Consider the following 27,166-nt stretch of genomic DNA (forward strand, 5'->3'; position numbering starts at 1 on the left):
GAACATTGGCTGGCCGTTGGTGATAGGGGAAATAGACGATTCGTGTATCTATATACACGTATATATATACGCTTTAAGATCTTGGTTATCACCTTTAAAGCGCTCCATGGCTTAGGACCCGGGTACTTACGGGACCATCTGCTGTTACCTCATGCCTCCCACCGACCCGTACGCTCACACAGAGAGGGTCTTCTCAGGGTGCCGTCCGCCAAACAATGTCGGCTGGCGGCCCCCAGGGGCAGGGCCTTCTCTGTTGGAGCTCCTACGCTCTGGAACGAACTTCCCCCTTCGCCGTGAGCTGAAAACACACTTACTTATTCAAGCGGGACTGGCTTAACAGTTTTATTAAATTTTAATTGGTTGTTTTATTATTTTAGGGTTTTAAATTTTAAATTTTTTAATGTCGGCCAATCTTGTAATATGCTCTGTTTTAAATTTTTTGTTTTAATTGTATATATATTGGGTTTTTATCTTTTGGCTGTACACCGCCCTGAGTCCTTCGGGAGAAGGGCGGTATAAAAAAATAAAAAATTAATAAAATAAAATAAAAAAATATATTTCCTTCGTCTATTCAGTATTGTTTAGACCAGTGGTTCCCAACCAGTGTGCCGCGGCACTAAGGGGTGCCGTGAGATCTTTTGAGGGTGCCGGGAACTTTTGAGCTACGGAGATTTTAAATATCTATTTCCTTATAAGGGTGCCGGGAACTTTTGAAAGGCTTTCCAAGGGTGCCTCAAACAAGAAAAGGTTGTGCCTCAAACAAGAAAAGGTTGGGAACCACTGGTTTAGACCAAGGGTCACCAACCTTTTAGACTTCAGGGACCACTAAATTCATAATTTTAAATCCCGCGGATCACTAATATGATCTGCCTAATGATTGGGTAGGCATGGCTAGGTGGGCATGTGATTTGGTGGGGTGGCCAACTCGATGTCACTCACATCAAGGGACACCTCGCTGGCCTCTACTCACCCCTCCCCTCCCAGCCACTCCTTACCTGCCCACCTGGCTTCCTTAGGGCCCCAACAGGAAGCAGTTGCTGGAGCTAAGCAGCCACCAGGAGAAAGAGTTGACAAAACAGCTCAGTTCAAATTGGATCAGACCAAGAAGGAGGCTCAGCAGAAGCACCTCACTGAGGACTAGGAGCATAGGCTTTCCAAGCAGAGGGAAGACCTGCAGAAGTGCAAGGCCAGGTTCCGGCGCCTGGAAGCTCAGTGGGCTGAGATGGTCAGCCAATTCCAGGCCATGATGCAGTCCCACTGGAATGAGGCCCTCCAGCTCTTAGCTACCAGCGGCACTTCCCTCCAGCCTTTGCCCAAAACCATGCACCAGGAGGCTGAAGCAGACCCCAAGTCTGAATTTTTGCCCCCCTCCAATTCACACAAGAAGACCTGGAAGGGGGAGACTCTGCAGCAACATAAATGTTCATTGCCCGTATCCGTCCCAGGGGTCGTAGTTTGAGGACCCCTGGTTTACGCCAAATATCTGACCTTCGGATCTTTCACCGCGAATTGAAAATGTATTTATTTACTCGCGCGGGGCTGGCTTAAATTCTGTTGTATTTTTAAATTTATATTTTATATTTCTAAATTTTATATGAATTTTAATGGGTTCTTAGAATTTTAAATGTTTTAAAGTTTTCGGCCAATTGTATAATAAGTTTTTTAATTTTGTTTTAATTGTATATTGTATTGTTTGGGTTTTTATTTTGGCTGTACACCGCCCTGAGTCCTTCGGGAGAAGGGCGGTATAGAAATCTAATAAATAATAATAATAATAAATATTATTATTATTATTATTATTATTATTATTATTATTATTATTATTATTATTATTATTATTATTATTATTATTATTATTTAGTGCAATATAGAAAATGCAAATAATTTTTCTGGGGACTACCAAAATTTTCTCATGGACCACCAGTGGTCCACGGACCATCAGTTGGTGACCACTGGTTTAGACTGGTCTTGAACATGGGTTTAGCACTCTCTTGGAATAGCACTAAGCACGGGAGGTTTTTGAGAAAAGATTGGACAACCATTTGTCTGAAATGTTATAGGGCAGTAGTGGTGAACCTTTTACTCACTGAGGGCCAATCAACTGCGTGCACAGCGCACGAGAGCCTTGCGCACCATCTGCGCATGCGCCTGGATTTTGCGCATCTCCCTCCCGTGCACTGTATGCATAAAGGCACCATTGGTGCATGCGCATGGCTGTCACATGCACAATGCCCGTGGGCAAATGCCATCTGCACATGCGTGCGCTGCCTGCAGGTACTCGTGGGCGCATGCGCAAATGAGCGCATATGCAGAGGAGAGTTCCAAAGACCAGCTGGGTCTCTGGAATTGCGGGTATGCTCACTGCAGTCCCGAACACCAGCTGGGGTGGGTGTGCATGTGCTGACTTGGGCGACAGCTCACGTGCCTGGAAAGATGGCTCTCCGTGCCACCTCGGGTATGCGTGCCATAGGTTTGCCATCACGATTATAGGCTTTGCTGTTTGAGCAGGGGGTTGGACTAGAAGACCTCCAAGGTCCCTTCCAACTCTTGACATTCTGTGACCAAAAAGAGTTCAGCCACTGCCTGAGGGATTTAAAAGCACCTCCTGGGTGCAGAATAGTGGTGGGTTGCTACCGGTTCACCCTGGATCGGGTGAACCGGTAGCAGCGGCAGCAGGAGGCTCCACCCACCTGCCCAGACATTTCTGCACATGTGCAGAAGTGTCTCGCGCATGCGCGTGGGTGCCTCCCACCCGCAAGCAAACAAGTAGCGACCATAAATGAAACCCGCTACTGATGCAGAACTAGAATGACATTTGATAGACAGCAGACCCGAAACACTATAAGTGTTCTGTCTCCTTCCCCACTTCAGACCCACGAGCTGGCCTTCAGCCAGTGGATTCACAGCTCTTATCAGTCCTGGCAGAGAAATCGCAGCTGCCTGCCAAAGTTCAAACAAATGACTCACGTAGCAAGACTTTCAGCTCTTTTTGAAACGGTTCAGCTAAACTTTTGCTTCCCGTGGAGTGCGAGCAGTCCCAAAGCTCCTTATATATCCTGTGGAGTGGGGCTCCTGCCCCACCCTTCCTTTTGATGACGCCGCCTCTCTAATCTTCTGAAGCACGGGTCAAGCCAAGATTGATTATTATTATCAGCTGGGTCTGAAGGCGTAGCCTGGGGAAGGGAGGAATCAGGGGATGACAGCCTCATTACATCCTCCGACTGGTCTGGTTCTGGCTCCTGCAGCCGAGCCACAGGAATCGGTGCTCCCGAGATAAGCCTTACCAGCCCTTCCCCCTCACTTTCTGAGTCACTTTTGGGCATGGGGCCAAGTTCGGGGGCTGGAGTCACAACAATAAGTTTGGGGAAGCTGTGGGAACATAATGCTCACCATGCTTTATTCCGTTCACACATTCTGCCCTTGTTATTCATTCTGCCTTCTTTGTGGTTCTGGGTCTCTGGGGTTAGAGTCTCTTTGAGGTGGTGACCTCTGAAGCCTCCTACCTACGTTCACTCACCCTTCTGATCGAGCACTTCATGGAGTCTCGGGAACTGGCTGGCACCATCCTTCTGCGCGAGCACCGGATCCTCTTCTCCAACATCCGCAAAGTTGAGGAAGTGAGCGAAAGGTCAGGTTTTTTTTTTAATCTCTTCCCATCTTTCTTCCAATCTGCGTTGTTAGTCTGGACCAGTGGTAGTCAACCTGGTCCCTACCGCCTACTAGTGGGCGTTCCAGCTTTCATGGTGGGCGGTATTTTGTCCGATACAAAGGGATTTTGTCCGATATTGAAGCACTTCCCTTTTTTTAATTTAATTGACTTTTTAAAAAAAATTCATAGCATTATTTAAAAACATTTTCATTAGGTTTTCATAAAATTCCCAGTGACAATTTCAATTTCTGAAAATATACTATTTGTATCGCCTGCGCATAAGTTTAGTTCACGTTACATAAGTGAAACTAAATGGCGCTATAGTGCGACTGCATACAAAAGAGCCTCATCCCAGAATAGCTCGCGCATCTCCCCCAACACCATCCAGCTGTAACAGACAAGCAGAGCTGGTAGCTGCCGCCCCCCAAACCCAATTCACAATGCGCGAGAGGCATGCGCGGACGACGATACACGGCGCATTACTATGGAACCGGTGGGGGCAGTTAGAAAATTTTACTACTAACAGAGATACAAAAGTGGGCGGTAGGTATAAAAAGGTTGACTACCCCTGGTTTGGACCATTCTCAAGAATGAAGGCAGCCACTCCTACAATTCTTAGTTTGCTACTGGATGCCGTGAAGGGCTGATGGTCATTACGAAGGGTGACACGATAGCGGTGTTTAATTATTTATTTATTAAATTTATATGGCCGCCTATTTGCCCATGGCGGCTCAAGGCGGCCTTAACAAAATGAAAAACCAAATTTAAAAACAGTAAAACTAATAAAACTAATTTTTTTTAAAAAAGGTAATAAAATCACCCGACACCCCAGAGACAGCAGATTGCATGAGCCGTTTAATGGCCTCCATCCCGCTCTGGGTTCCACAGCCCTGCTGGCAGAACCAGGTCTTCAGCGCCTTCCGGAAGATTGTCAGAATGGGGGCCATTCTAATCTCTGGGGGAATGATATTCTTGAAAGAGGGAGCCACCACGGAGAAGGCCCTTATCTCCCTAGGGCAGTGATGGCTAACCTTTTTGCTGTCGCGTGCCAAAAGTGGAGGGAGCGTACGGGGGGGGGGATGTCTCTCGTGTGCATGGCCCCACCCATAATTCAATACCCCCCCCGCATGCGCGCACAACTCCCCCCTGCACTCCCCTCACTTTTGGCATGGGATGGCATGGTGGGCCAGGTAGGCCCATTTTTCACCCTACCCAGGCTCCAGAGGCTTTCTAGGAGCCTGGGGAGGGCAAAAACGGCCTTCCCTACCCTCCCAGAGGCCCTCTGGAGGCTAGAAATGGCCCATTTCCCGACTTCCGGTGGGCCCTGAAGGCCCGAAAATCAGCTGGCTGGCACGCACATGTGCGCTGGAGCTGAACTAGGGCAATGCTCGCGTGCCCACAGATATGGCTCCGCGTGCCACCTAGGTACGCCATCATGGCCCTAGGGGATGGGACCGGCAGCATTCCCTGCCTCCCTGCTGTCATGGGTCGGGTAGATGTGACTGGTAAGAGACAGTCCCTCAGATAACCTGGTCCCAAGCCATGAAGGGCTTTAAAGGTGACAGCCAGTACTTGAGGGGCTACTACAAAGAAGTTGTGGGGGGGTGTCATCTTATTTTCCAAAGCACCAGAGCAGGCAGGAGAAGAAACAATTTTTATTTATTTTATTTATTTTTTATTTTATTTGCATTTATATCCCATTTATTTTATTTGCATTTATGTCTTCTCCGAAGACTCAGGGCAGCTTACACTATGTCAGGCAATAGTCTTCATCCATTTTGTATACTATATACAAAGTCAACTTATTGCCCCCCAACAATCTGGGTCCTCATTTTACCTACCTTATAAAGGATGGAAGGCTGAGTCAACCTTGGGCCTGGTGGGACTTGAACCTGCAATATTGCAAGCAGTTGCTTTTAATAACAGGCTGCATTAGCCTGTTGAGCCACCAGAGGCCCTGATGATAGATGGAAACTGATCAAAGAGAGTTCCAAAAGTGCTTTTTCAGGAGGCAACTGGACTTCCTTGTTTTTTCTTTTGAAGATGTTTTGCTTCTCATCCAAGAAGAGAATCTCTACAGACGTTGAGCTATACAATTTGGGATAAACACCCTTGGAATGGTGTGGGAGTAGGAATGAATTTCCAGAGGAAAAATTGCACACTATAGGAACCAGGAGTACTAACTCAGGTGACCCTTGCAATTACTGCAGGTTCAAGTCCCACCAGGCCCAAGGTTGACTCAGCCTTCCATCCTTTATAAGGTAGGTAAAATGAGGAGCCAGATTGTTGGGGGGCAATAAGTTGCCTTTGTATATAATATACAAATGGATGAAGACTATTGCTTAACATAGTGTAAGCTGCCCTGAGTCTTCAGAGAAGGGCGGGATATAAATGCAAATAAAACAAAAACAGAAACAAAAGACCCTGAGGACACAGATAAACCTCCAAGGGCTTCAAGGACCCTCTGAAAGGAAGCAAATGACCAGCCGTCTGCAAGGAATATAAATCCTTCCATTCCCTACCATCCAGTCAGAGCTGAAGAAGCTTCTCAGATGAGAAGCGAAACATTTTCGAAAGAAAAAAACAAGAAAGTCCAGTTGCCTCCTGAAAAAAGACACCTTTGGCCTGGAATGCTGAGAATCTCTCCAGACTTTTGATCAAAGAGAGAAGCAACCTGGAATTAAGGAGAAACTTCCTAACAGTGAGGACAATTAACCAGTGGAACGGCTTGCCTTCAGAAGTTATGGGTGCTCCCAACACTGGAGGGTTTTAAGAAGAGACTAGACAGCTATTTACCTGAAACGATATAGGGGCTCCTGCTTGAGCAATGGTTGGACTAGAACAGGGGTCGGCAACCTGTGGCTCTGGAGCCGCATGTGGCTCTTTCATCCCTCTGCTGCGGTTCCCTGTTGCCAGACAACTCCACAATTGATAGGGCTTTCAGTTAGGATAGGTAGAGGAAAAAGGACACCGTGCTAGGAGGAGAAACTATGGTGCGGGGAACCGGACTTCTGGTTGGCTCCAGAATTGAACGGGGGGGCTTCTAGTTAGGGCCTTTGTGGCTCTTTGAGTGTTTAAGGTTGCCGACCCATGGACTAGGAGACCTCCAAAGTCCCTTCCAACTCTGTTATTCTGAATCCGAATGTTCTGTCCCCCCTCGCCTCCATCCAAGCGATGGCCGGCACTATCAGCTCTGGCAGCAAACTAGCGAGCGTCTGCCAAGTGACTCTGTTATCTCCCCTGATGCCGATGAGTCACCCAGGAACAGACAGTACTTCAGCTCTAGTTAAGCAGTTGATTTGCCTGCTACGAAGAGGCATAGCAGCCCTTGCTGTTTTTATATCCTGTGGGGTGTGGCTCCATGACTCAGCACTTCCTAGGCCTGCCCCACCCCTGCTTCTGTTGGTCCCTTCTCTCCTGCTTACGAAACCTAGGGTCCAGCCAGGCCTGATTGCCATCAGCTGGGTCTGGAGGCGTGGCCTGGGGAGGGGGAAAGAGTCAGGGGACGGAGGCCTTGTTATCTCCTCCACCTGGCCTGCCTTTAGCTCCTGGAGCTGAGTCAGGGAAGCCGGTGCTCCCGAGGTAAGTCCTGATGGCCCTTCCCCCTCATTTTCCAAGTCACTTTCTGGCAGGGGGCCCGGCTCCGGGGGCGCAGACACAACACCGATTAATCTCCACGTTCAGAAGGAATCATACCCATAGGGCTCTCCCAAGTTATTCTTCTGACCATGGTGACCATCTGTGATGAAAAGCAGGCTAGTCAGTTGTCCATCTGTACGGTCATCTGTTTAATGGTTACTTCCTCCACTTCAAGAGATGGAAATAGATCCCTGTCTGGAGACAGAAGCTCACTATTTTTGCTTGGGCTTCTCTGAATAATCCACATACATCTGATGCCAGTTCTTCCTCTTGGCAGGTTCTTACAGGATCTGGAACGACGGCTGGCTGAAAGTCTGCAGATCTCAGATGTTTGTGATATTGTGGAGGCCCACGCTCAGCAGAGCTTCTCGGTCTACATTGATTACGTCCGTAACCAGCTCTACCAGGAGAAGACCTACAGTAGCCTCATGTGAGTAAGGGGGGGGATCATCCTTGGGGAGTTGAGGAATTATTTGAAGAAACTCACTTGGCTGTTTTCTCCAGCCTGTTTTGACCTCACCGAGAATTCTGGGAATTGTAGTTTTCCCTCATCTGCAGGTATCACCAAGGAAGAATCCAAAAGATATTAATCCACCTTGTCTTTTCAACAGCAGCCATCTAACTACTCCTGCAGAGCTTGTTGGTGGTTGATCACGGCCATCCCTTGTAGTCTCCAGAGCAGGGTCTGCTACCTTAAACACCCAAAGAGCCATTTGGACCTGTTTCCCATAGAAAAGAAAACACCGGGAGCCACAAAACCCTTCCCGTGCCTGACTATTCCTTGAGCGGCTACAATACTAGCATAAGTAGTTGAATTAAACATTCTATTTTCATCTGAAACTTTTCTTTTCTTGGATTTATCCATTGTTGGCCTACCGGGGTTGAAAAGCTCAATAAATTGCGTGCCTGCGGGTGTTGCAAATTGGCGGTTGTGATGCATATTTTGAGTGAAAGGGAGCTGCAGCAGAGGGTTGAAAGAGCCACTTCTTCCAGACATAGATAATGGGTGTGGATGTACCTATGCACCATAAACATCTTTGTTAAGTGTTTCTGCTTAGTCTAACATTTGCAGATGTTCCCAAGAAGCCCTCAAATTAAGGCTATTTCAATTTTGGCAGCTTTAAGACTTCAACTCTCAGAATTACTGGCTGGGGAATTCTGGGAGTCAAAGTTCCCAAGTCTTAAAGTCACCTTAAAGATTTGTTGTTGTTAGTTGCGAAGTCGTGTCCGACCCATCCCGACTCCATGGACAACATTCCTCCAGGCCTTCCTGTCCTCTACCATCCTCTGGAGTCCATTTAAACTCACGCTGACTGCTTCAGTGACTCCATCCAGCCACCTCGTTCTCTGTCGTCCCCTTCCTCTTTTGCTCTCAATCTTTCCCAGCATTAGGCTCTTCTCCAGGGAGTCCTTCCTTCTCATTAGGTGGCCAAAGTATTTCAGTTTTATCTTCAGGATCTGGCCTTCTAAAGAGCAGTCAGGGTTGATCTCCTCTAGAACTGACTTGTTTGTTCACCTTGCAGTCCAAGGGACTCACAGGAGTCTTCTCCAGCACCAGAGTTGAAAGGCCTCAATTCTTTGGCGCTCAGCCTTTCTTATGGTCCAACTTTCACAGCCATACATTGCAACTGGGAAAACCATAGCTTTGACTATACGCACTTTTGTTGGCAGGGTGATGTCTCTGCTTTTTAGTACGCTGTCTAGATTTGCCATAGCTTTCCTCCCCAGGAGGAAAGATTAGACATCCCTGAATTAAGCATTTGTCTGGAATTCATTCATTCATCCATTTCATTCATACCGTGGTGTTTTCCCCGAAAAGAAGACCTACCCTGAAAATAAGGCCTAGCCTGATTTTTTTTGTGCTCCTAATATAAGACCTACCCCCCAAAAAGCCGTAAATAAGGTCATCATCAGCAGGGGATGTGGCCAGCACCGGAGGCAGTGAAGGCGCAGTGGCCGATGGTGTCTGGCAGCAGCCACAGCCTGTGCAGCACAGGTGAGTTGATTACCTGTCCAAGCAGCAGGTGGAGGCAGAGGCAATCTGGACACACCCTGCGGGCAGAGGGAAAGCTGAGAGTCGGTGGGCTGGGGCAGGTGGGCGGCCGTGGGAGGCTGCAGGCAAGCCGGGAGATGCGAAGACAAGCTTCCCACGGCCGCTCTGGCCCACTAACTCTTGGCTTTCCTGCGTCCACCACCTCCGCCTGCTGCTTGGACAGGTAATAAACTCACCTGCGCTGGGTGGAGTGCGCAGCCCCAGAGAACCCTGAGCAAGTGGCAGCGGGTTGCAGCTACTGCTGGACAACATCAACCCCCTGCCTTTTATGCATATGCCAGTAGGGGGCAGCGCCCAGCCAGACTAATCACCCTGATACCGTGTTTCCCCCAAAATAAGCCCTAATGTTTATTTTTGAGCTCCTAAAAATATAAGACTGGGTCTTATTTTCAGGGAAACAAAGTAGTTAACAATATTGCCAAATGCTTCTCCTTCCTCTCTTCCATCCACTCCCTCTACCCATGGATAGTTTGCTTCGTTTCCAAGGGACTCAAGGTGGGATAGGAGCAGGGATGGGCTACTGGGGGTTCGCAGGAGTTCGGGAGAACCTCTAGCTAAGATTCTGTGCAGTTCGAGGAGCCCCCAAATCCCACTCCTAGCTGGCCCCACCCACGCAGCCCCTCCCCTCCCAGGAGTCCCCACGCGGGCTGTTTTGGATGCAGGTAAGTGCATCGCGTGTGCGGAAGCTTGTGGAGGGCAAAAAACAGGCCTACCGGAAGTTCGGGAAGGCCGGAAACGAGCACGTTTCTGGCCGCCAGAGGGCCTCCAGAGCCTGGGAAGGCCGCTTTTGCCCGCCCGGAGGCTCGAGAAAAGCCTCCGGAGCCCGGGGAGGGCAAAAAGCCCCCCTACCATGGTGCAGGAGGCCGAGTAGACCACACCCATTATGGTCACATCCAGCCAGCAACCGGGCAGAGAACCCCTTGCTAAGATTTTTGAAGCCCACCCCTAGATAGGCGGAAAAGTAAAACAACCTGCAGGGTTTGTTGTGACCCCAAAATCCACCTGATGAGAAATGAGTATCAATACTGGCCTGGAAACACTGCCGTGGAACGGTCTGGGGATGACCAGATGCTTTGCCCTCCCTCCATGTTCGCTAGCAGTCTCAGAGCTCCGAATTCAGACCCATTGCTCTTGGGTGCAGCTTCCCTTCCTCTTCCCTCTTAGGGAGAAGAACGCCCAGTTTGCCATCGTTGTCACCCGACTCCAGGAGCAGCCCCAGTGCCAGCGGCTCCCCTTCATGTCCTTCTTGCTGCTTCCTTTCCAGAGGATCACTCGGATCAAGATGCTCTTGGAGGTGAGAGAACCGGGTGTTGGTCGTGGAGCCAAGAATCTGGGTTGCTATAAGGCCAGAGGGGAGGGGGGGGCCCTTGGGGGGGTGGGAAGGAAAGTAGGCTGGGGTTATATGGCAGCTTGGGAAACCCAAGGTGACATATGTCTGTGTTTTTCATCTTTCTCAGTGCTAATTCTTTCTTATTTTCTTTTTCTCTTTCTTTCTTTTTTTTTCTCTTTCTTTCCTTCCTTCTCTTTCCTTTCTCTCTCTCTCTCTCCACACACACACACACACACACACACACACACACAAATATCTGTGTGTGTCTCTCTGTCTCTCTGTGTGTGTCTCTGTCTGTCTCTCTCTCTCTATGTCTTTGTCTCTCTCTGTGTGTGTATGTCTGTCTCTCTCTGTTTCTCTCTGTGTGTCTCTGTCTCACTCTCTGTGTCTCTCTTTCTGTGTCTGTCTCTCTCTCTACATCTCTGTCTCTCTGTCTCTCTCTGTCTGTCTCTGTCTCTCTGTGTCTCTCTCTGTCTCTCTCTGTCTGTCTCTGTCTCTCTGTCTCTTTCTGTGTGTCTCTGTCTCTGTGTGTGTCTCTGTGTATGTCTCTGTCTCTCTCTCTCTCTCTGTTTCTCTCTCTATGTCTCTGTCTTTCTTTGTCTTTGTCTATCTCTGTCTTTCTCTCTCTCTCTGTGTCTCTGTCTCTCTGTCTCTCTCTCTGTTTCTCTCTTTGTGTCTCTATCTCTCTTTGTCGTTGTCTCTCTCTCTCTCTGTCTCTCTCTGTCTCTGTTTCTCTCTTTATGTCTCTATCTCTATCTCTCTTTGTCTTTGTCTCTCTCTGTCTCTCTCTCTCTCTCTGTATCTATCTATCTATCTATCTATCTATCTATCTATCTATCTATCTATCTATCTATCTACACACACACACACACACACACACACATTAAGTGTTTCTGTTGAAGCATCTGGTCTGCCCCAATGTGGGAGGGAGCATACATACAGTTCAGCGGTTTGAATCCCTAGTGCCGCATAACGGGGTGAGCTCCTGTGACTTGTCCCAGCTTCTGCCAACCTAGCAGTTCGAAAGCACGTAAAAAATGAATGCAAGTAGAAAAAATAGGGACCACCTTCAGTGGGAAGGGAACAGCGTTCCGTGCGCCTTTGGCATTGAGTCATGCCGGCCACATGACCACAGAGACGTCTTTAGACACTGCTGGCTCTTCGGCTTTGAAACGGAGATGAGCACCGCCCCCTAGAGTCGGCAACGACTAGCACATGTGCGAGGAGAACCATTACCTTTACTATAATTTAAACCCCAAACCGGTTGATCTAACTTTTCCAGTAATGGTCCAATGCCAGCCTGTTCTCTCCGGATGTGTTTGAATGTCAAAAGATTCCTCTTTTTAAGCTTGGAATGTTTGCAATAATTGGGACGACCTGTGTTTCTGTCTTAAAACCAGGGCATGCCCAGTTTACACCCTTCTGAATTCAGGGCCTTTGCTCCCTTCTAACCGGAAGTTCCTTCTCTTGGCTTTATTTTTGTGCGTGTCTAGAATATCCTGCGTCGGACGGAAGAAGGTTCTTCGCGAGAACAAAACGCTCTGAAGGCCCTGGCTTCTGTTTCCAAGGTAAAAGTTTAATTTAATTTACTTTATTGTCATTGCAACTCGTACCACGAAATTAAATGCCATCTTCAGTGCACATTATACCTAAAAAAATTAAAATAAAACAAAAACACACATCATTCACATTCTATACAATTGTATTAAAAACCCCTGATATTACATTAATATAGCACTATACAGTAAAATTCAATATACCGTATTTTTCAGACAATAAAATGCATTTTTTTTGTCCCCCAAAAAGGGGCAAAAATGTTTGTGTGTCTTATAGTCTGAATATTGCCAAAGCCCCGGCCACCCACCAGACATTTTTTGGCCTCTGTACAACCTGTTTTCGGGCCTTTTTTTGGCCTTTTTCAGGCCTTTTTTTTTTTTGCCAATTTACAGGGCTTTTTTCAGCCTGTTTTCGAGGCTTTTTGGCCCACTTTAGGCGCTTTTTCTGGCCCATTTTTGAGGCTTCTTTGGGCTGTTTCATTTTGGAAAAAGCAGGTCCAAAAAAGCCTCAAAAACAGGCCAAAAAAAGCCTCAAAAAATGGACCCCCAAAGCCTCAAAAACAGGTCAAAAAAGCCCTGAAAATGGGCCAGAAAAAAGCCTCGAAAAAAGGGCTGAAAAAAGCCCCCAAAATGGACCAAAAAAGCCTTGAAAATGGGCCAAAAAAAGCCGAAAAAACAGGCCAAAAGAAGACTGGAAAAGGGCTGAAAAAAAGGGCTGAAAAAAGGGAGGCCAAAAACTTTATTTCGTTGTTTGCCTTTTCTAAATTAAGGTGCGTCTTATAGTTCAAAAAATACGGTAGTTACTGCTCTGGGATAGAAGCTGTTTTCCAGCCTATTTAACATAACATAATATAACATCAGAGTTGGAAGGGACCTTGGAGGCCTTCTAGTCCAACCCCCTGCCCAGGCAGGAAACCCTACACCATCTCAGTCAGATGGTTATCCAACATTTTCTTAAAAATTTCCAGTGTTGGAGCATTCACAACTTCTGAAGGCAAGTCGTTCCACTGATTAATTGTTCTAACTGTCAGGAAATTTCTCCTTAGTTCTAAGTTGCTTCTTTCTTTGATCAGTTTCCACCCATTGTTTCTTGTTCTACCCTCAGGTGCTTTGGAGAACAGCCCAACTCCCTCTTCTTTGTGGCAGCCCCTGAGATATTGGAACACAGCTATCATGTCTCCCCTAGTCCTTCTTTTTGTTAAACATACCCAGTTCCTGCAACCGTTCTTCATATGTTTTAGCCTCCAGTCCCCTAATCATCTTTGTTGCTCTTCTCTGTACCCTTTCTAGAGTCTCAACATCTTTTTTACATTGTGGCGACCAAAACTGAATGCAGTATTCCAAGTGTGGCCTTACCAAGGCATTATAAAGTGGTACTAACACTTCACGTGATCTTGATTCTATCCCTCTGTTTATGCAGCCCAGAACTGTGTTGGCTTTTTTAACAGCTGCTGCACACTGCTGGCTCATATCTAAATGGTTGTCCACTAGGACTCCAAGATCCCTCTCACAGGTACTACTATTGAGCAAGGTACCACATTCCATTCCATTCCATTCCATTCTATGCTATTCTATTCTATTCTATTCTTCTATTCTATTTTATTCTTCCATCCCATCCCATCCCATCCCATTCTTTGTTCTGTTCTGTTCTGTTCTGTTCTGTTCTGTTCTGTTCTTTTCTATGCTATGCTATGCTATGCTATGCTATGCTATGCTATGCTATGCTATGCTATTCTTATTCTATTCTATTCTAATCCATTCCATTCTTCTATTCTATTCTATTCTATTCTATTCTATTTCATTCCATTCTTCTATTCTATTCTATTCTATTCTATTCCATTCCATTCCATTCCATTCCATTCCATTCCATTCCATTCTTGTATTCTATTCTATGCTATGCTATTCTTATTCTATTCTATTCTATTCCATTCCTCTATTCTATTCTATTCTATTCTATTCTATTCTATTCTATTCCATTCCATTCCATTCCATTCCATTCCATTCCATTCTTGTATTCTATTCTATTCTATGCTATGCTATTCTTATTCTATTCTATTCTATGCTATTCTATGCTATTCTATTCTATTCTTATTCCATTCCATTCTATGCTATTCTATTCTATTCTATTCTTCTATTCTATTTTATTCTTCCATCCCATCCCATCCCATCCCATTCTTTGTTCTGTTCTGTTCTGTTCTTTTCTATGCTATGCTATGCTATTCTTATTCTATTCTATTCTAATCCATTCCATTCTTCTATTCTGTTCTGTTCTGTTCTGTTCTGTTCTATTCTATTCTATTCTATTCTATTCTATTCTATTCTATTCTATTCTATTCTATTCTATTCTATTCTATTCTATTCTATTGCCCCTCTGCTGAACACATGCTCCAATCTTCAACCGTCCCATCTCGAGACATCACTCCAGACACTCCTTCTCCAGATGCGAGCTCAGTTGGACCTTGACCAGCAGGAAGAATGTTGTTATGTCTAATAATCCCTTGTACTACCGCCCCCCTCCCCTACTTTCCCACACAGGAGAAAGTGGCAGCGTGTGGAAGCCTTCGGCCTAGTATGGCTTCCAAAGCTGACATTCTATTCTATTGACTTTGCTTGTCAGAAGGTCGTAAAAGGTGATCACGTGACCCCGGGACGCTGCAACCATCCTAAATATGAACCCGTTGCCCCAGCGGCTAATAATAATAATAATAATAATAATAATAATAATAATAATAATAATAATAATAATAATTTATTTTTTATACTGCCCTTCTCCCGAAGGACTCAGGGCGGTTAACAGCCAGATAAAATACAATACAGTACAATACAATAAAACCCAATTAAAAAACTTATTCGATGTGGCTAATAATTTAAAATTATAAAATACATAGTATAAAACCCCATTTAAAATCCAATTTAAAAACCCATTTTATGCCAGTCCTGCTCGGAAGAATAAATAGTCTTCAGCTCGCGGCGAAAGGTCCGGAGGTCAGGAAGTTGACGGAGTCCAGGGGGAAGCTCATTCCAGAGGGTAGGTGCCCCCACAGAGAAGGCTCTCCCCCTGGGGGTCGCCAGCCGACATTGTTTGGCTGACGGCACCCTGAGGAGACCCTGTCTATGGGAGCCCACCGGTCGGTGGGAGGTATATGGTAACAGAAGGCGGTCCCGAAGATATCCGGATCCTAGCCTCTGAATTTTGATCACGTGACCAAGAGGATGCTGCAACCAAGGGTGAAAAACGATCCAAAGTTGCTTTGTTTTCCCAGCGCCGTTGTCCCTTAAGTGAACAGTCACTAAATGAACTATTGTAAGATGAGGACTACCTGAACTGTGTTTCTAAAATGCTGGAGAGAAAAATGAATAAAAAAAAAACCAACCCACATATCTTGCTGGCACCTTACATATTTTGGAAAGTGCGTTTGCTTGGATGGAGCCCCATTTCGGTCGTTTTCCTTGGGGGCCAGTCAGTAACTTTTAGAAAGCCTCAGGAACACGGCCTGTTTTTTCTCTTCTGCCTCACGTCTCCAAATCTCTGCTTTAGATCATAGAAGAATGTAACTCCGAGGTCGGCCGCATGCGTCATATGGAAGAACTGATCCACACAGCCAGCAAGATTGAGTTTGATAAGCTGAAGGTCAGAAGGGGTTCAGCTCAGGCCCGCCTGTGGGCCTCCAAGAAGGCTTGCATGAATTAGGGAATTTAAGAGAAGATGCAGCTGCCTGGGGTTGTGCGTTTGGGAGGTGGCGTAGGGATATTTTTCCAGCAAGGGAGTCCCAGGTCACCCAATTAGACAGCTATAACCAAATTAGAGCCACCGAGACGCGGTGGCTCAGGGGCTAGGACGTTGAACTTGTCGATCAAAAGGTTGGCAGCTCGGCGGTTCAAATCCCTAATGCTGCCATGTAACGGGGTGAGCTCCGGTTACTTGTCCCAGCTTCTGCCAACCTAGCAGTTTCGAAAGCACGTAAAAAATGCAAGTAGAAAAAATTAGGGACCACCTTTGGTGGGAAGGTAACTGCGTTCCGTGCGCCTTTGGCATTGAGTCATGCCGGCCACATGACCACGGAGACGTCTTCGGACAGCGCTGGCTCTTCAGCTTTGAAACGGAGATGAGCACCGGCCCCTAGAGTCGACAACGACTATCACGTATGTGCGTGGGGAACCTTTACCTTTACTATCCAAATTAAGTTTTCCACATTAAAGCCTGCCATTTCGGCAAGCTCGCCATTAACGGATCGTCTGCCTTGACATACCCTAACCCCAGTGTTTTGCAACCTTGGGGAGTCTTAAGATGTACGGACTTCAACTTAGTGGTGGGATTCAGCCGGTTCGGGAGAACTGGTAGTTAAATTGCTGGCTGGTCCCTCCCCACCCCTTCCAGGAGTCCACACACACCCTATTTCGGCTCCCAGGTAAGCACAGGGAGGCCTACTAGGCCCAAAACGGGATGAGGGGGGTGCGGCACACACACCCCTGGCCCGTTTTCGTTTCCAGGAGGCTGCAGGGAGGCCTACTAGGCCCAAAATGGGATGCGGGGCAGGGGGGGAGCGGTGCATTCCCCCCCATGGCCTGTTTTTGCTCCTGGGAGGCGCAGGGGGCCCGAGTGCTGCATGTCACACCTGGCCACGCCCACCATGGCCACGCCCATCCAGCTGGTCATTAGGGCAGAGAACCGGTTCTTAAATTATTTGAATTCCACCACTGCTTCAAGTCCCAGAATTCCCCAACCAGCTATGCTAGCTGGAGAATTCTGGGAGTTGGAAGTCCACTGGAAAAACTGTGCATTTCTGGGAATTGAAGTCCACAGGAAAAACTGCCTTAGATTAACTGGGGGTGGCAGCACTTTATTCATACGGACAATACTCAAATTAGAAAATAACCACAACAAAAATCAAGTTTTCTTAAAACTTTCTGCAATCCCAAATATAATAATTGGAAACTAAAGTTATACCCCGCCCCCCTGAATATCTTTTGCAGAAGAGTAAGATGTGACTCGATGGCAAAAAATCAATCAATCAATCAATATCAATCAGTACAATTCTCAATTTCAACTACGTGTGGACTTCAATTCCCAGAATTCCACAGCCAGCTACCACAAAGTTTCTCAATTTCAGCTACGTTCAGATGCGAGGGCTTCAACTCCCAGAATTCCACAACCAGCAAAAGTGGCGGAGGAATTCTGGGAGTTGTAGTCCACTCATCTTTCAAGTCCCCAAGGTTGAGAAACACTGCCCTAATCTGGGAATTTGCTCCGAGAATCCTTGTTCTCCTTCCTAACTTTTTCTAACGATTCTCTTTCCGGTTTAGGCCGTTCCCATCATTTCCCAGACCCGACAGCTGTTAAAGCAGGGAGAACTCCTGGAAGTTGTGCATCGTGGTACCATCTTCGGCAACAAACCCAAACTTATCCCCATCTACCTGTTCCTCTTCAATGACCTACTGCTGGTCACTCAGCGCAAGAGGTGAGCCCAGAAGGCCTAGACTGGCAACAGGATGATTAGTCTGCATTTAAAGGGGTGTACCTATAGAATAGGGACGCGGTGGCTCAGAGGCTAGGACGTTGAGCTTATCGATCGAAAGATCGGCAGCTCGGCAGTTCGAATCCCTAGTGCTGCCGTGTAACGGGGTGAGCTCCCGTTACTTGCCCCAGCTTCTGCCAACCTAGCAGTTTCGAAAGTATGTAAAAATGCAAGTAGAAAAATAGGGACCACCTTTGGTGGGAAGGTAACAGCGTTCCATGCACCTTTGGCGTTGAGTCATGCCGGCCACATGACCACGGAGACGTCTTCGGACAATGCTGGCTCTTTGGCTTTGAAACGGAGATGAGCACCGCCCCCTAGAGTTGGCAACGGCTAGCACATATGTGCGTGGGAAACCTTTACCTTACCTATAGAAGAGGCAGGAAGGAGTGGTATGGTGGCCTAGCAGGTGGAGCTCTCGCCTCACAATCAGGAGGCTGTGAGTTCAATCCTAGGTAGAGGCAGATATTTCTCTCTCTCTCTCAGCACAATGAGAATATATCTGCTGAACAAACTTCTGCATTGGTGACAGGAAGGGCATCCGGCCATTAAACACTCTGCTAGCTCCATTCAGTTGCCCAGACTCCACTCCACAAGGGATTATGGGGTTGTTAAATGATGATGATCTATAGAAGAAGGGAGGAGGAGGGCAAACTTGACCTCTGCCCCCAAGGTCAAGTTTTGAGGGGATGTAGAATTAGGGAAACAGCAAAGTTTGGGCTATATGGTTCTGCTTCTGCAAATTTCACAAGTTTGAGAATGGAGCACAGCCTACTTTCCAAGTCTCCTGCTTCAAATCAAAGCCAGTTTTTAAAAAAAAAAAATAGAATAGAATAGAATAGAATTTTTATTGGCCAAGTGTGATTGGACACACAAGGAATTTGTCTTGGTGCATATGCTCTCAGTGTACATAAAAGAAAAGATACGTTCATCAAGGTACAACATTTACAACACAATTGATGGTCAATATATCAATATAAATCATAAGGATTGCCAGCAACAAGTTATAGTCATACAGTCATAAATGGAAAGAGATTGGTGATGGGAACTATGAGAAGATTAATAGTAGTGCAGATTCAGTAAATAGTTTGACAGTGTTGATGGAATTATTTGTTTAGCAGAGTGATGGCCTTCGGGAAAAAACTGTTCTTGTGTCTAGTTGTTCTGGTGTGCAGTGCTCTATAGCGTCGTTTTGAGGGTAGGAGTTGAAACAGTTTATGTCCAGGATGCGAGGGGTCTGTAAATATTTTCACGGCCCTCTTCTTGATTCATGCAATATACAGGTCTTCAATGGAAGGCAGGTTGGTAGCAATTATTTTTTTCTGCAGTTCTATCCTCTGAAGTCTGTGTTTTTCTTGTTGGGTTGCAGAACCGAACCAGACAGTTATAGAGGTGCAAATGACAGACTCAATAATTCCTCTATAGAACTGAATCAGCAGCAAAAACAGAGATGGATGCAGAATGACTTCTGCCTCTGGGGCAAAGCATCAATCCATCTTACCTGGTGTAATGATTTCAGGCGCCATGGTGGCACGGTGGTTACAATGCAGTATTGCAGACTGACTCTGCCGACTGCCAGCAGTTCGGTCCTGACCGGCTTAAGGTTGATTCAGCCTTCTGTCCTTCTGAGGTCGGTAAAAGGAGAACATAGATTGTTGGGGGCCAATATGCTGACTCCATTAACCGCTTCGAGAGGGCTGTAATCAAGAGTGGGCTGCTGGGGATTCGCAGGGGTTCGGGAGAACTTCTAGCTAAGATTCTGTGCAGTTCAGAGAAACCCCAAATCCCACTTCTGGCTGGCCCCTCCCACCCAGCCCCGCCCCTCTCAGGAGTCCCCATGTGGCCCGTTTTGGATGCAGGTAAGTGCAGGGCATGCACGGAGGCTTGGGGAGGGCGAAAAATGGGCCTAGCAGAAGTTCAGGACCCATTTCGGGCCTCCAGATCCTGGGGAGTCTGTTTTCGCCCACCCGGAGGCTCAAGAAAAGCCTCCGGAGCTTGGGGAGGGCAAAAACGCCCCTCCCCCGTCGGGGTGCAGAAGGCTGACTCGGCCACACCCACTATGGCCACGCCCACCCAACAATCAGACAGAGAACCCCTTGCTAAAAATTTTAAAGCCGACTCCTGGCTGTAATAAAGCACTATGAAGCAAAATGTAAGTCTTAAATGCTATTGCTATTGCCCCTTGGTTCTCTCCCTACTCCTAGATGAGAACTGTAGTGATCTAAACCAGATTTCTCTGGGGAGCTTCCAGATCTATTCATCTGCGGGTCCTAGGGCAGTGGTGAAATCCTCTGCGGTTTGCCAGCGGTTTTTTTTTTTTTTTGTATTTGAGTTTATATCCCGCCCTTCTCCGAAGACTCAGGGCGGCTTACATTGTGTTAAGCAATAGTCTTCATCCATTTGTATATTGTATATAAAGTCAACTTTTATTGCCCCCAACAATCTGGGTCCTCATTTTACCTATCTTATAAAGGATGGAACACAGACTGACTTAGTCTGCTGAGCCACCAGTGGCCCTGCATGCACGGTGCGTGCCAAATGCATGCTTCATGCACAGATGTGCAGTGTATGCCAAACGCACCCTGCATGTGCAGTGTGCACCAAATGTGCGCGGAAAAAGGACGCTTAACGGGGTAAATAGAACAGCGAGGGGGGGAACAGCTGTGCCGGGTTGTTTAGATTCGCTTTCTAGCGAATATAAATCGCGTGGCACAGATGATTGTCGGAAATACTGGTTGGGAGCAACCGGTAGCATTTTTTTTACTACCAGTTCGGTGAACTGGTAGATTTTATTACTACCGGTTCTCCCGAACCGGTGCGAACCGGTAGGATTTCACCACTGGTCCTAGGTCTCCATGGTGGTTGACGTTGATCCCATTTGCAGGCCCACTGATCTGGGAAACAGCCATTGGGGGGATCAGCTGCTTCCAGCCACACCTCTTCAAAAGCAACTGAGCTGGGATTCACTAATATGTTTTTGTTTTGTTGGGTTTTTGTTTGTTTGTTTTTTGCTTACGCTCCGGATCTCCTCCTGCAGCTCAGAACGCTTTGTAGTGCTGGATTACGCCCATCGCTCGTTAGTCCAAGCCCAGAGTTGTGAGGACACCACTGCCGGCCCAAACGCTGAGAACAGCTTCTACCTGACATTGATGGAGAACCACCAAGGGCGGAGTACCGAACGCCTCTGTCGGGCCCCGACGCAGTGAGTAGCCACATAGGGGTGAAGAAAGTTAGCAAAGGTGGTAGTCGCTGCGCCCCATTTATAAATAGAAAGGAGAGGTGATCAGAGCAGCCTGCTTTTTCCAGAAGGCTAGAACATGAGATCTAGATCTAGAAGTGACTATGGAGATTCTCAGTCCTCCAGGTCAGGGGTCACCAACTTTCGGACTTCAGGGACCACTAAATTCATAATTTTAAATCCCGTGGACCACTAATACGATCTGCCTAATGACCGGCTGGGTGGGTGTGGCTAGGTGGTCATGTGACTGGGTAGGCGTGGCCAACTCAATGTCACTCACATCGAGGAGTGCCTTGTTAGTCTCTATTCGCCCCTCCCCTCCCCACCCCAACGGGAAGCAGGAAGTAAGAGAAGAAGTTGACAAAACAGCTCAGTTCCAATTGGATCTGACCGAGAAGGAGGCTCAGTAGAAGCACCTCACTGAGAACTAGGAGCATAGGCTTTCCAAGCAGAGGGAAGACCTGCAGGAGTGCAAGGCCAGGTACCGGCGCCTGGAGGCTCAGTGGGCTGAGATGGTCAGGCACTTCCAGGCCATGATGCAGTCCCACTGGAACAAGGTCCTCTGGGTCTTCGCCACCAGCGGCGCGGCGCTTCAGCCTTCACCCAAAGCCTCATACCAGGAGGCCGAAGCAGACCCCAAGTTTGAATTTCTGCCCCCCTCTGACCCACACAAAAAGACCCCGAAGGGGAAGACTCTCTGCAGCAACACAAACATTCATTGCACGTATCTATCCCAGGGACCATAGTTTGAGGACCCCTGGTTTAATGTAATATAAAAAATGCAAATCATTTTTCTGCAGACCACCAAAATTTTCTCGCGGGCCACCAGTGGTCCACGGACCAATTGGTGACTGCTGCTCCAGGTTGTGGTTGTCCCAAAGGTGTTTTTTTTTTTTCCCCCCAAGGGGCAACTGGGCTTTCCTGGGTTTTTCTGTGAAGATGTTTTGCTTCTCATCCAAGAAGCTTTGAGCTGAAGAAGCTTCTTGGACGAGAAGCAAAACGTCTTCAAAGACAAACCAGAAATCCCAGTTGCCTCTTCAAAAAGCACTTTTGGAATAGATCTAGAAGTGTGTCAAGGTAGTCCTTGACTTACGACTCTTAACGGAGCCCGGAATTTCCCTCGCAAGTCTTGACATAAGTCGAGGCAGCCACATGACAAGGCTCAGTTTTATGACTTTTTTCCCCCCAAGGGCTGTTAAGAGAATGTGCAGTTCTTAAGTATTCCTATGGTGGTTGGATTATTTTTTTTTTGGTTGGAGAAACCAGTGGAAAAGGGCGTGGGAGAAATTACAGGCGCCGTGATTAGAATGTAGTATTGCAGGTTGACTCTACCTGCTGCCAGCAGTTCGATTCTGACCAGCTCATGGTTGACTCGGCCTTCCGTCCATTCGGTAAAATGAGAGCCCAGATCGTTGGAAGTAATATGCGGACTCTGTAAACCATTTAGAGAGGGCTGTAAAGCACTGGGAACCGGTTTATTAGTCCAAGTGCTGTTGCTATTACTATTTCTATTGCTAGGGAGCTGCAGAGATTCTGGGGTTTGTTTCCGATGACCATTGTGGTTTTTTTAAATGCTTTGTTGAACATTGTTCATTGCATTGTTTGCAATACATTGTTATCCATTCCGCTGTATCTGGAAGATGGGGAGTCATGATCGATGGATGGGTGAATGAGTGAATGAATGAAATGAAACCCAAACAGCGTATCTCCAAAATTCTCTCTTCCAGATCCGATATGCATCGCTGGATGGGTGCTTTCCCATGCCATGAATCCCAGACTAACAACAAGCAGGAAACCATCTATGAAGATTGGGGTGAGACTTTTTTGGCTGTGTTCCTTTTAAACCTCCCGCCCTACGTCCCTTCCCGCCACTTCTTGGTCAAAATTTAAATAAATAAATAAATAAACGGCTAGGAAAATTGAGGCACATCACATTCCTGTCCCACATCTTCTGGATCCGTCAGCCGTTTCTTCACTTCGTCCTGGCCAGGCTAAAACAGCCATGATGGAAAAATGCACAGCTTTGAAAAAAGACCTTAGGACATTGGCTTTCAGGCTAAATTCGTTGTTCTCCGACAGGGTTGGTTTTTTTCCTTGCCCAATCTGCAATTTAGCTAAAGCCCAGTTTGCTATAGTGGTGAAGGCTGCATGGCTAGAGGAAGCAGAAGAGCGACCAGTTTGATTAAGGGACTGGAGGATAAAACATACGAAGAACGGTTGCAGGAATCGGGCATGTCTAGTTCCATCAAAAGAAGGGCTAGGGGTGACATGATAGCAGTCTTCCAATATCTCAGGGGTTGCCACAAAGAAGAGGGAGTCAAGCTATGCTCCAAAGCACTTAAAACAGTGGAGAAATTCAATTTTTTTTTACTAACGATTCTGTGGGCATGGCTTGGTGTGGCTTGCTGGGCGTGGCAGGGGAAGGATACTGCAAAATCTCCGTTCCCTCTCCACTCCTAGGCAAGGATACTGCAAAATCCCCATTCCCTCCCCACTCCAGGGGAAAGATACTGCAAAATCCCTATTTCTTCCCCACTCTAGGGGAAGGATACTGCAAAATTCCCATTCCCACCCCTACTGGGGGAAGGATATTGCAAAATCTCCATTCCCTGCCCACTCCTGAGCAAGGATACTGCAAAATCCCCATTCCCTCCCCACTCCAGGGGAAAGATACTGCAAAATCCCTATTCCTTCCCCACTTCAGGGGAAGGATACTGCAAAATTCCCATTCCCACCGCTACTGGGGGAAGGATATTGCAAAATCTCCATTCCCTCCCCATTCCAGGGGAAGGATACTGCAAAATCTCCATTCCTTCCCCACTCCTGAGCAAGGATACTGCAAAATCTCCATTCCCTCCCCACTCCAGGGGAAAGATACTGCAAAATCCCTATTTCTTCCCCACTCTAGGGGAAGGATGCTGCAAAATTCCCATTCCCACCCCTACTGGGGGAAGGATATTGCAAAATCTCCATTCCCTCCCCATTCCAGGGGAAGGATACTGCAAAATCTCCATTCCTTCCCCACTCCTGAGCAAGGATACTGCAAAATCTCCATTCCCTCCCCACTCCAGGGGAAAGATACTGCAAAATCCCTATTTCTTCCCCACTCTAGGGGAAGGATGCTGCAAAATTCCCATTCCCACCCCTACTGGGGGAAGAATATTGCAAAATCTCCATTCCCTCCCCATTCCAGGGGAAGGATACTGCAAAATCTCCATTCCTTCCCCACTCCTGAGCAAGGATACTGCAAAATCCCCATTCCCTACCCACTCCAGGGGAAAGATACTGCAAAATCCCTATTCCTTCCCTACTCCAGGGGAAGGATACTGCAAAATCCCTATTCCTTCCCTACTCCAGGGGAAGGATACTGCAAAATCCCTATTCCCACCCCTCCTAGGGGAAGGATATTGCAAAATCTCCATTCCCCTCCTACTTGGGGAAAAGATATTGCAAAATTTTCATTCCCACCCCACTCTGGGGCCAGCCAGAGGTGGTATTTGCCGGTTCTCTGAACCACTCAAAATTTCCGCTACTGGTTCTCCAGAACCTGCTGGATTTCACCCCTGACTTGAAGGCAGGACAAGAAGCAATGGATGGAAACTAATCAAGGAGAGAACCAACCTTCAATTAACGAGAAATTTCCTGACACCGAGAACCATGAATCAGTGGGAAAACTCGCCACCAGAAGTCGAGGGTGCTCCAACACTGGAGGTTTTTAAGAAGTGACTGGACTACCATTTGTCTGAAACGGGTATAGGGTTTCTTGCTTGAGCAAGGGGTTGGACTAGAAGACCCCCGAGGTCCCTTCCGACTCTGTTGTTCTGAGTTTCTGTGCAGGCTGCATGTTACTGAAAAAGTGGGGTACAAATTTACTCCCATGTTTTCGTGAAAATAAGACCCTGTCGTATATATTTTTGCCACCAAAAAAGGCAGCAGGTCTTATTTTTGGGGGGTTTGTCCACTGACTCACCTCACTTGCGCGCGTTGTCCCCGGCCTCCTTTAGCTGTCAAAAGCCTTCTGGAAATTGTTCTGCGGCCGGCAAGGCTTTCCTTGAAGGCCTCTGCAGCCAATAAGAGAGTTCCAGATTGATCCGGAACTCTGTTATCAGCTGCAGAAGCCTTCAGGAAAGTGTTACCGGCCTTGCCGGCTGCAGAAGAAATGGGCCGGCAAGGCAGGTGTCGGGGGGTGCGAGACCTGGTTGTAACTGGGTAAGTAGTAGGACAGCTCTATCCCCCTCACCCCAACCCCACTTCCCATTTTTACCTGTGCACCCTGGAGTGGGCGGGGTCTTAATTAGGGCTTATTTGGGGGGGGGTACGTCTTATATTGCGCGCATATTTAAAAAATCCAGCTAGGACTTACTTTTGGGGTAGGTTGTATTTTCGGGAAAGCCCTGTAATAAATATATAAGGGGCGAGGACATTTATGTTGTGATCCGCCAGCAGCTTGCGGAGCTGGCAACGGAGTCAGATAGCGATGAGGCTGAGGAAGAACATGGGCCAGTCCTGGAGGCTGGGGAAGGCCCAGATGAGGGCTCTGTGTCGGAGGCAGAGATGGGGTCAGGGCCATCGGGGAGTTATGTGTGGACTTCAGAGCCTCCAGAGGCTGACAGTAGTGAGGCAGAGGTACAGGAGGAACCTGTTCCTAATGCACGCATGAGAAGAGCTGCCAGAAAGCAAGAGCAGCTCAAGCAAAGAGGACGACTTGGGAGTAGGGCCACTTGGCCCCTCCCATAAGGCTTAAAAGACCAGCAATGGTGTTTGGGCTCTTTGCCGGAAAACAATGTTGACAGCTTTGTCTTGCTATATTTGTTTCTTATTCTTATAATTAAACACCGAGGTTGGTGATAGGACTGAAGAATTGCGTTGGAAAGAATTTGCTTTGATTTAGTTTGGACTACGCTGAGAATGAGTTAATTCTCAGCTGTTCTAATAAAGTTTGTTTTTAAACTGATTGCGTTTACTACTACCTACTTAGGCCTGGGTCACAACAATTTATTCCCTACCACCACAGACACACTTAATACCTTTCCTACATTCCCTCTTTTGATTATTATTATTTTCCTCAGAAATAATTCCTTCAGTTTTTTGTTGTTTTTTTCTTCCTCCATTTCCGCAGATTGTCCCCAGGTTCAGTGCACGGAGACCTACAGCGCAGCCCAAGCAGACGAGCTGAGCCTCGAACCGACGGACATCGTCAACGTGGTGCGCAAAACCGAGGGTGAGCCTGACGGGGGATGCGACACTCCCTAACCGTTGTGACCTAATTTGCAGTTTCTTCCTCTTCTTTCTTTGAACAAGGTAGAAATCGGAGTCTGGGCTTCCTAACCCAAAGATGGTGCTTTTTTGAGCAGAGTTGTCCGCTAAAGGATTCTCTTCTGATCCTTCAAGGTTCTTTCGGCGACTCCGGCACCTTCCCAAATTCTCAGCCAGCTGGAAGCTAAAGTCCCCAACACAGAGAGAGAGGGTATCCTTGAAGAAAATTGCCCTCCACCGTTTAGAACACTGGCTGTCCCGACGGTGTTAATGCTGTGGTGTGCCAGCGGCATTTGAAAGGGAGACCACCCGGTGATCCCAGACTAGGCTGTAAGCATCTGAGAAAAAAGCAATAGCAAATCACTTCTTGAGAACTGCAGGGCCGTCTATATTGTCCCCTTGAACTGAACTCAGCTTTAATCTCACATACTGTGTAATATCGGGTAATATCGAGCAGCGGCCCTCAATCTTCTGGGCACCGGGAACCGGTTCTGTGGAGACAGGCTTTTCTGTGGACCAGAGAAGGTGTGGTTTCACATCAGGGGTGCTATTCACTTACCTTCACTAGCAGTTCAAAAATGCAAGCCGCGGGAGCACGATCGCTCCGCTCACACGTGCCACCTTTGCGCATGTGCGGGGCTGTCAGAAACAGGACGTGATGACATCTGGGCAGGTGAGCGGAGCCTCCTGCAGCTGCCACTCCCGGTTTTCCTGAACTGAATAGAACCAACTGAATACCACCATTGTTTCACATACTGCTTGCATCTCATGGATGGGGCTTCCCTTGGTGGTGTGTGTTGTGACCCAGGCCCAAGTAGATAGTAGGAAACTCAGTCCGGAAAAACTTTATTCGAATAGCTGAGAATTACTTCATTCCCAGCGTAGTTCAACTAAATTAAAATAAATTCCTCCCAACACAAATTCCTCAG

The 27,166-nt window shown here is 47.3% G+C and overlaps 1 protein-coding gene across 3 annotated transcripts in view; it reads left to right on the plus strand.

Moving 5' to 3' along the window:
- The window catches only part of LOC131197151 (rho guanine nucleotide exchange factor 15-like), a 47,578-nt gene that overhangs the window by 15,354 nt on the left and 5,058 nt on the right, over positions 1–27,166 (plus strand). Inside the window, exons 5-14 of one of the 3 annotated variants that reach the window (XR_009154896.1) lie at positions 3,468–3,628; positions 7,566–7,718; positions 10,506–10,635; positions 12,165–12,239; positions 15,766–15,858; positions 17,532–17,686; positions 20,781–20,945; positions 22,709–22,794; positions 26,101–26,282; positions 26,373–26,567. Coding sequence is in view for 1 of the 3 variants with exons in the window: in XM_058180836.1 (XP_058036819.1) it covers positions 3,468–3,628; positions 7,566–7,718; positions 10,506–10,635; positions 12,165–12,239; positions 15,766–15,858; positions 17,532–17,686; positions 20,781–20,945; positions 22,709–22,794; positions 26,101–26,202 (1,120 nt within the window). In the remaining 2 variants the exon portion in view is untranslated. The remainder of the gene's footprint in view (positions 1–3,467; positions 3,629–7,565; positions 7,719–10,505; positions 10,636–12,164; positions 12,240–15,765; positions 15,859–17,531; positions 17,687–20,780; positions 20,946–22,708; positions 22,795–26,100; positions 26,283–26,372; positions 26,568–27,166) is intronic. The other 2 variants (XR_009154895.1, XM_058180836.1) reach the window with 2 other exon arrangements.

This window comes from Ahaetulla prasina, chromosome 4 (assembly GCF_028640845.1).
Source record: "Ahaetulla prasina isolate Xishuangbanna chromosome 4, ASM2864084v1, whole genome shotgun sequence".
In the NCBI taxonomy this organism is placed as follows: domain Eukaryota; kingdom Metazoa; phylum Chordata; class Lepidosauria; order Squamata; family Colubridae; genus Ahaetulla; species Ahaetulla prasina.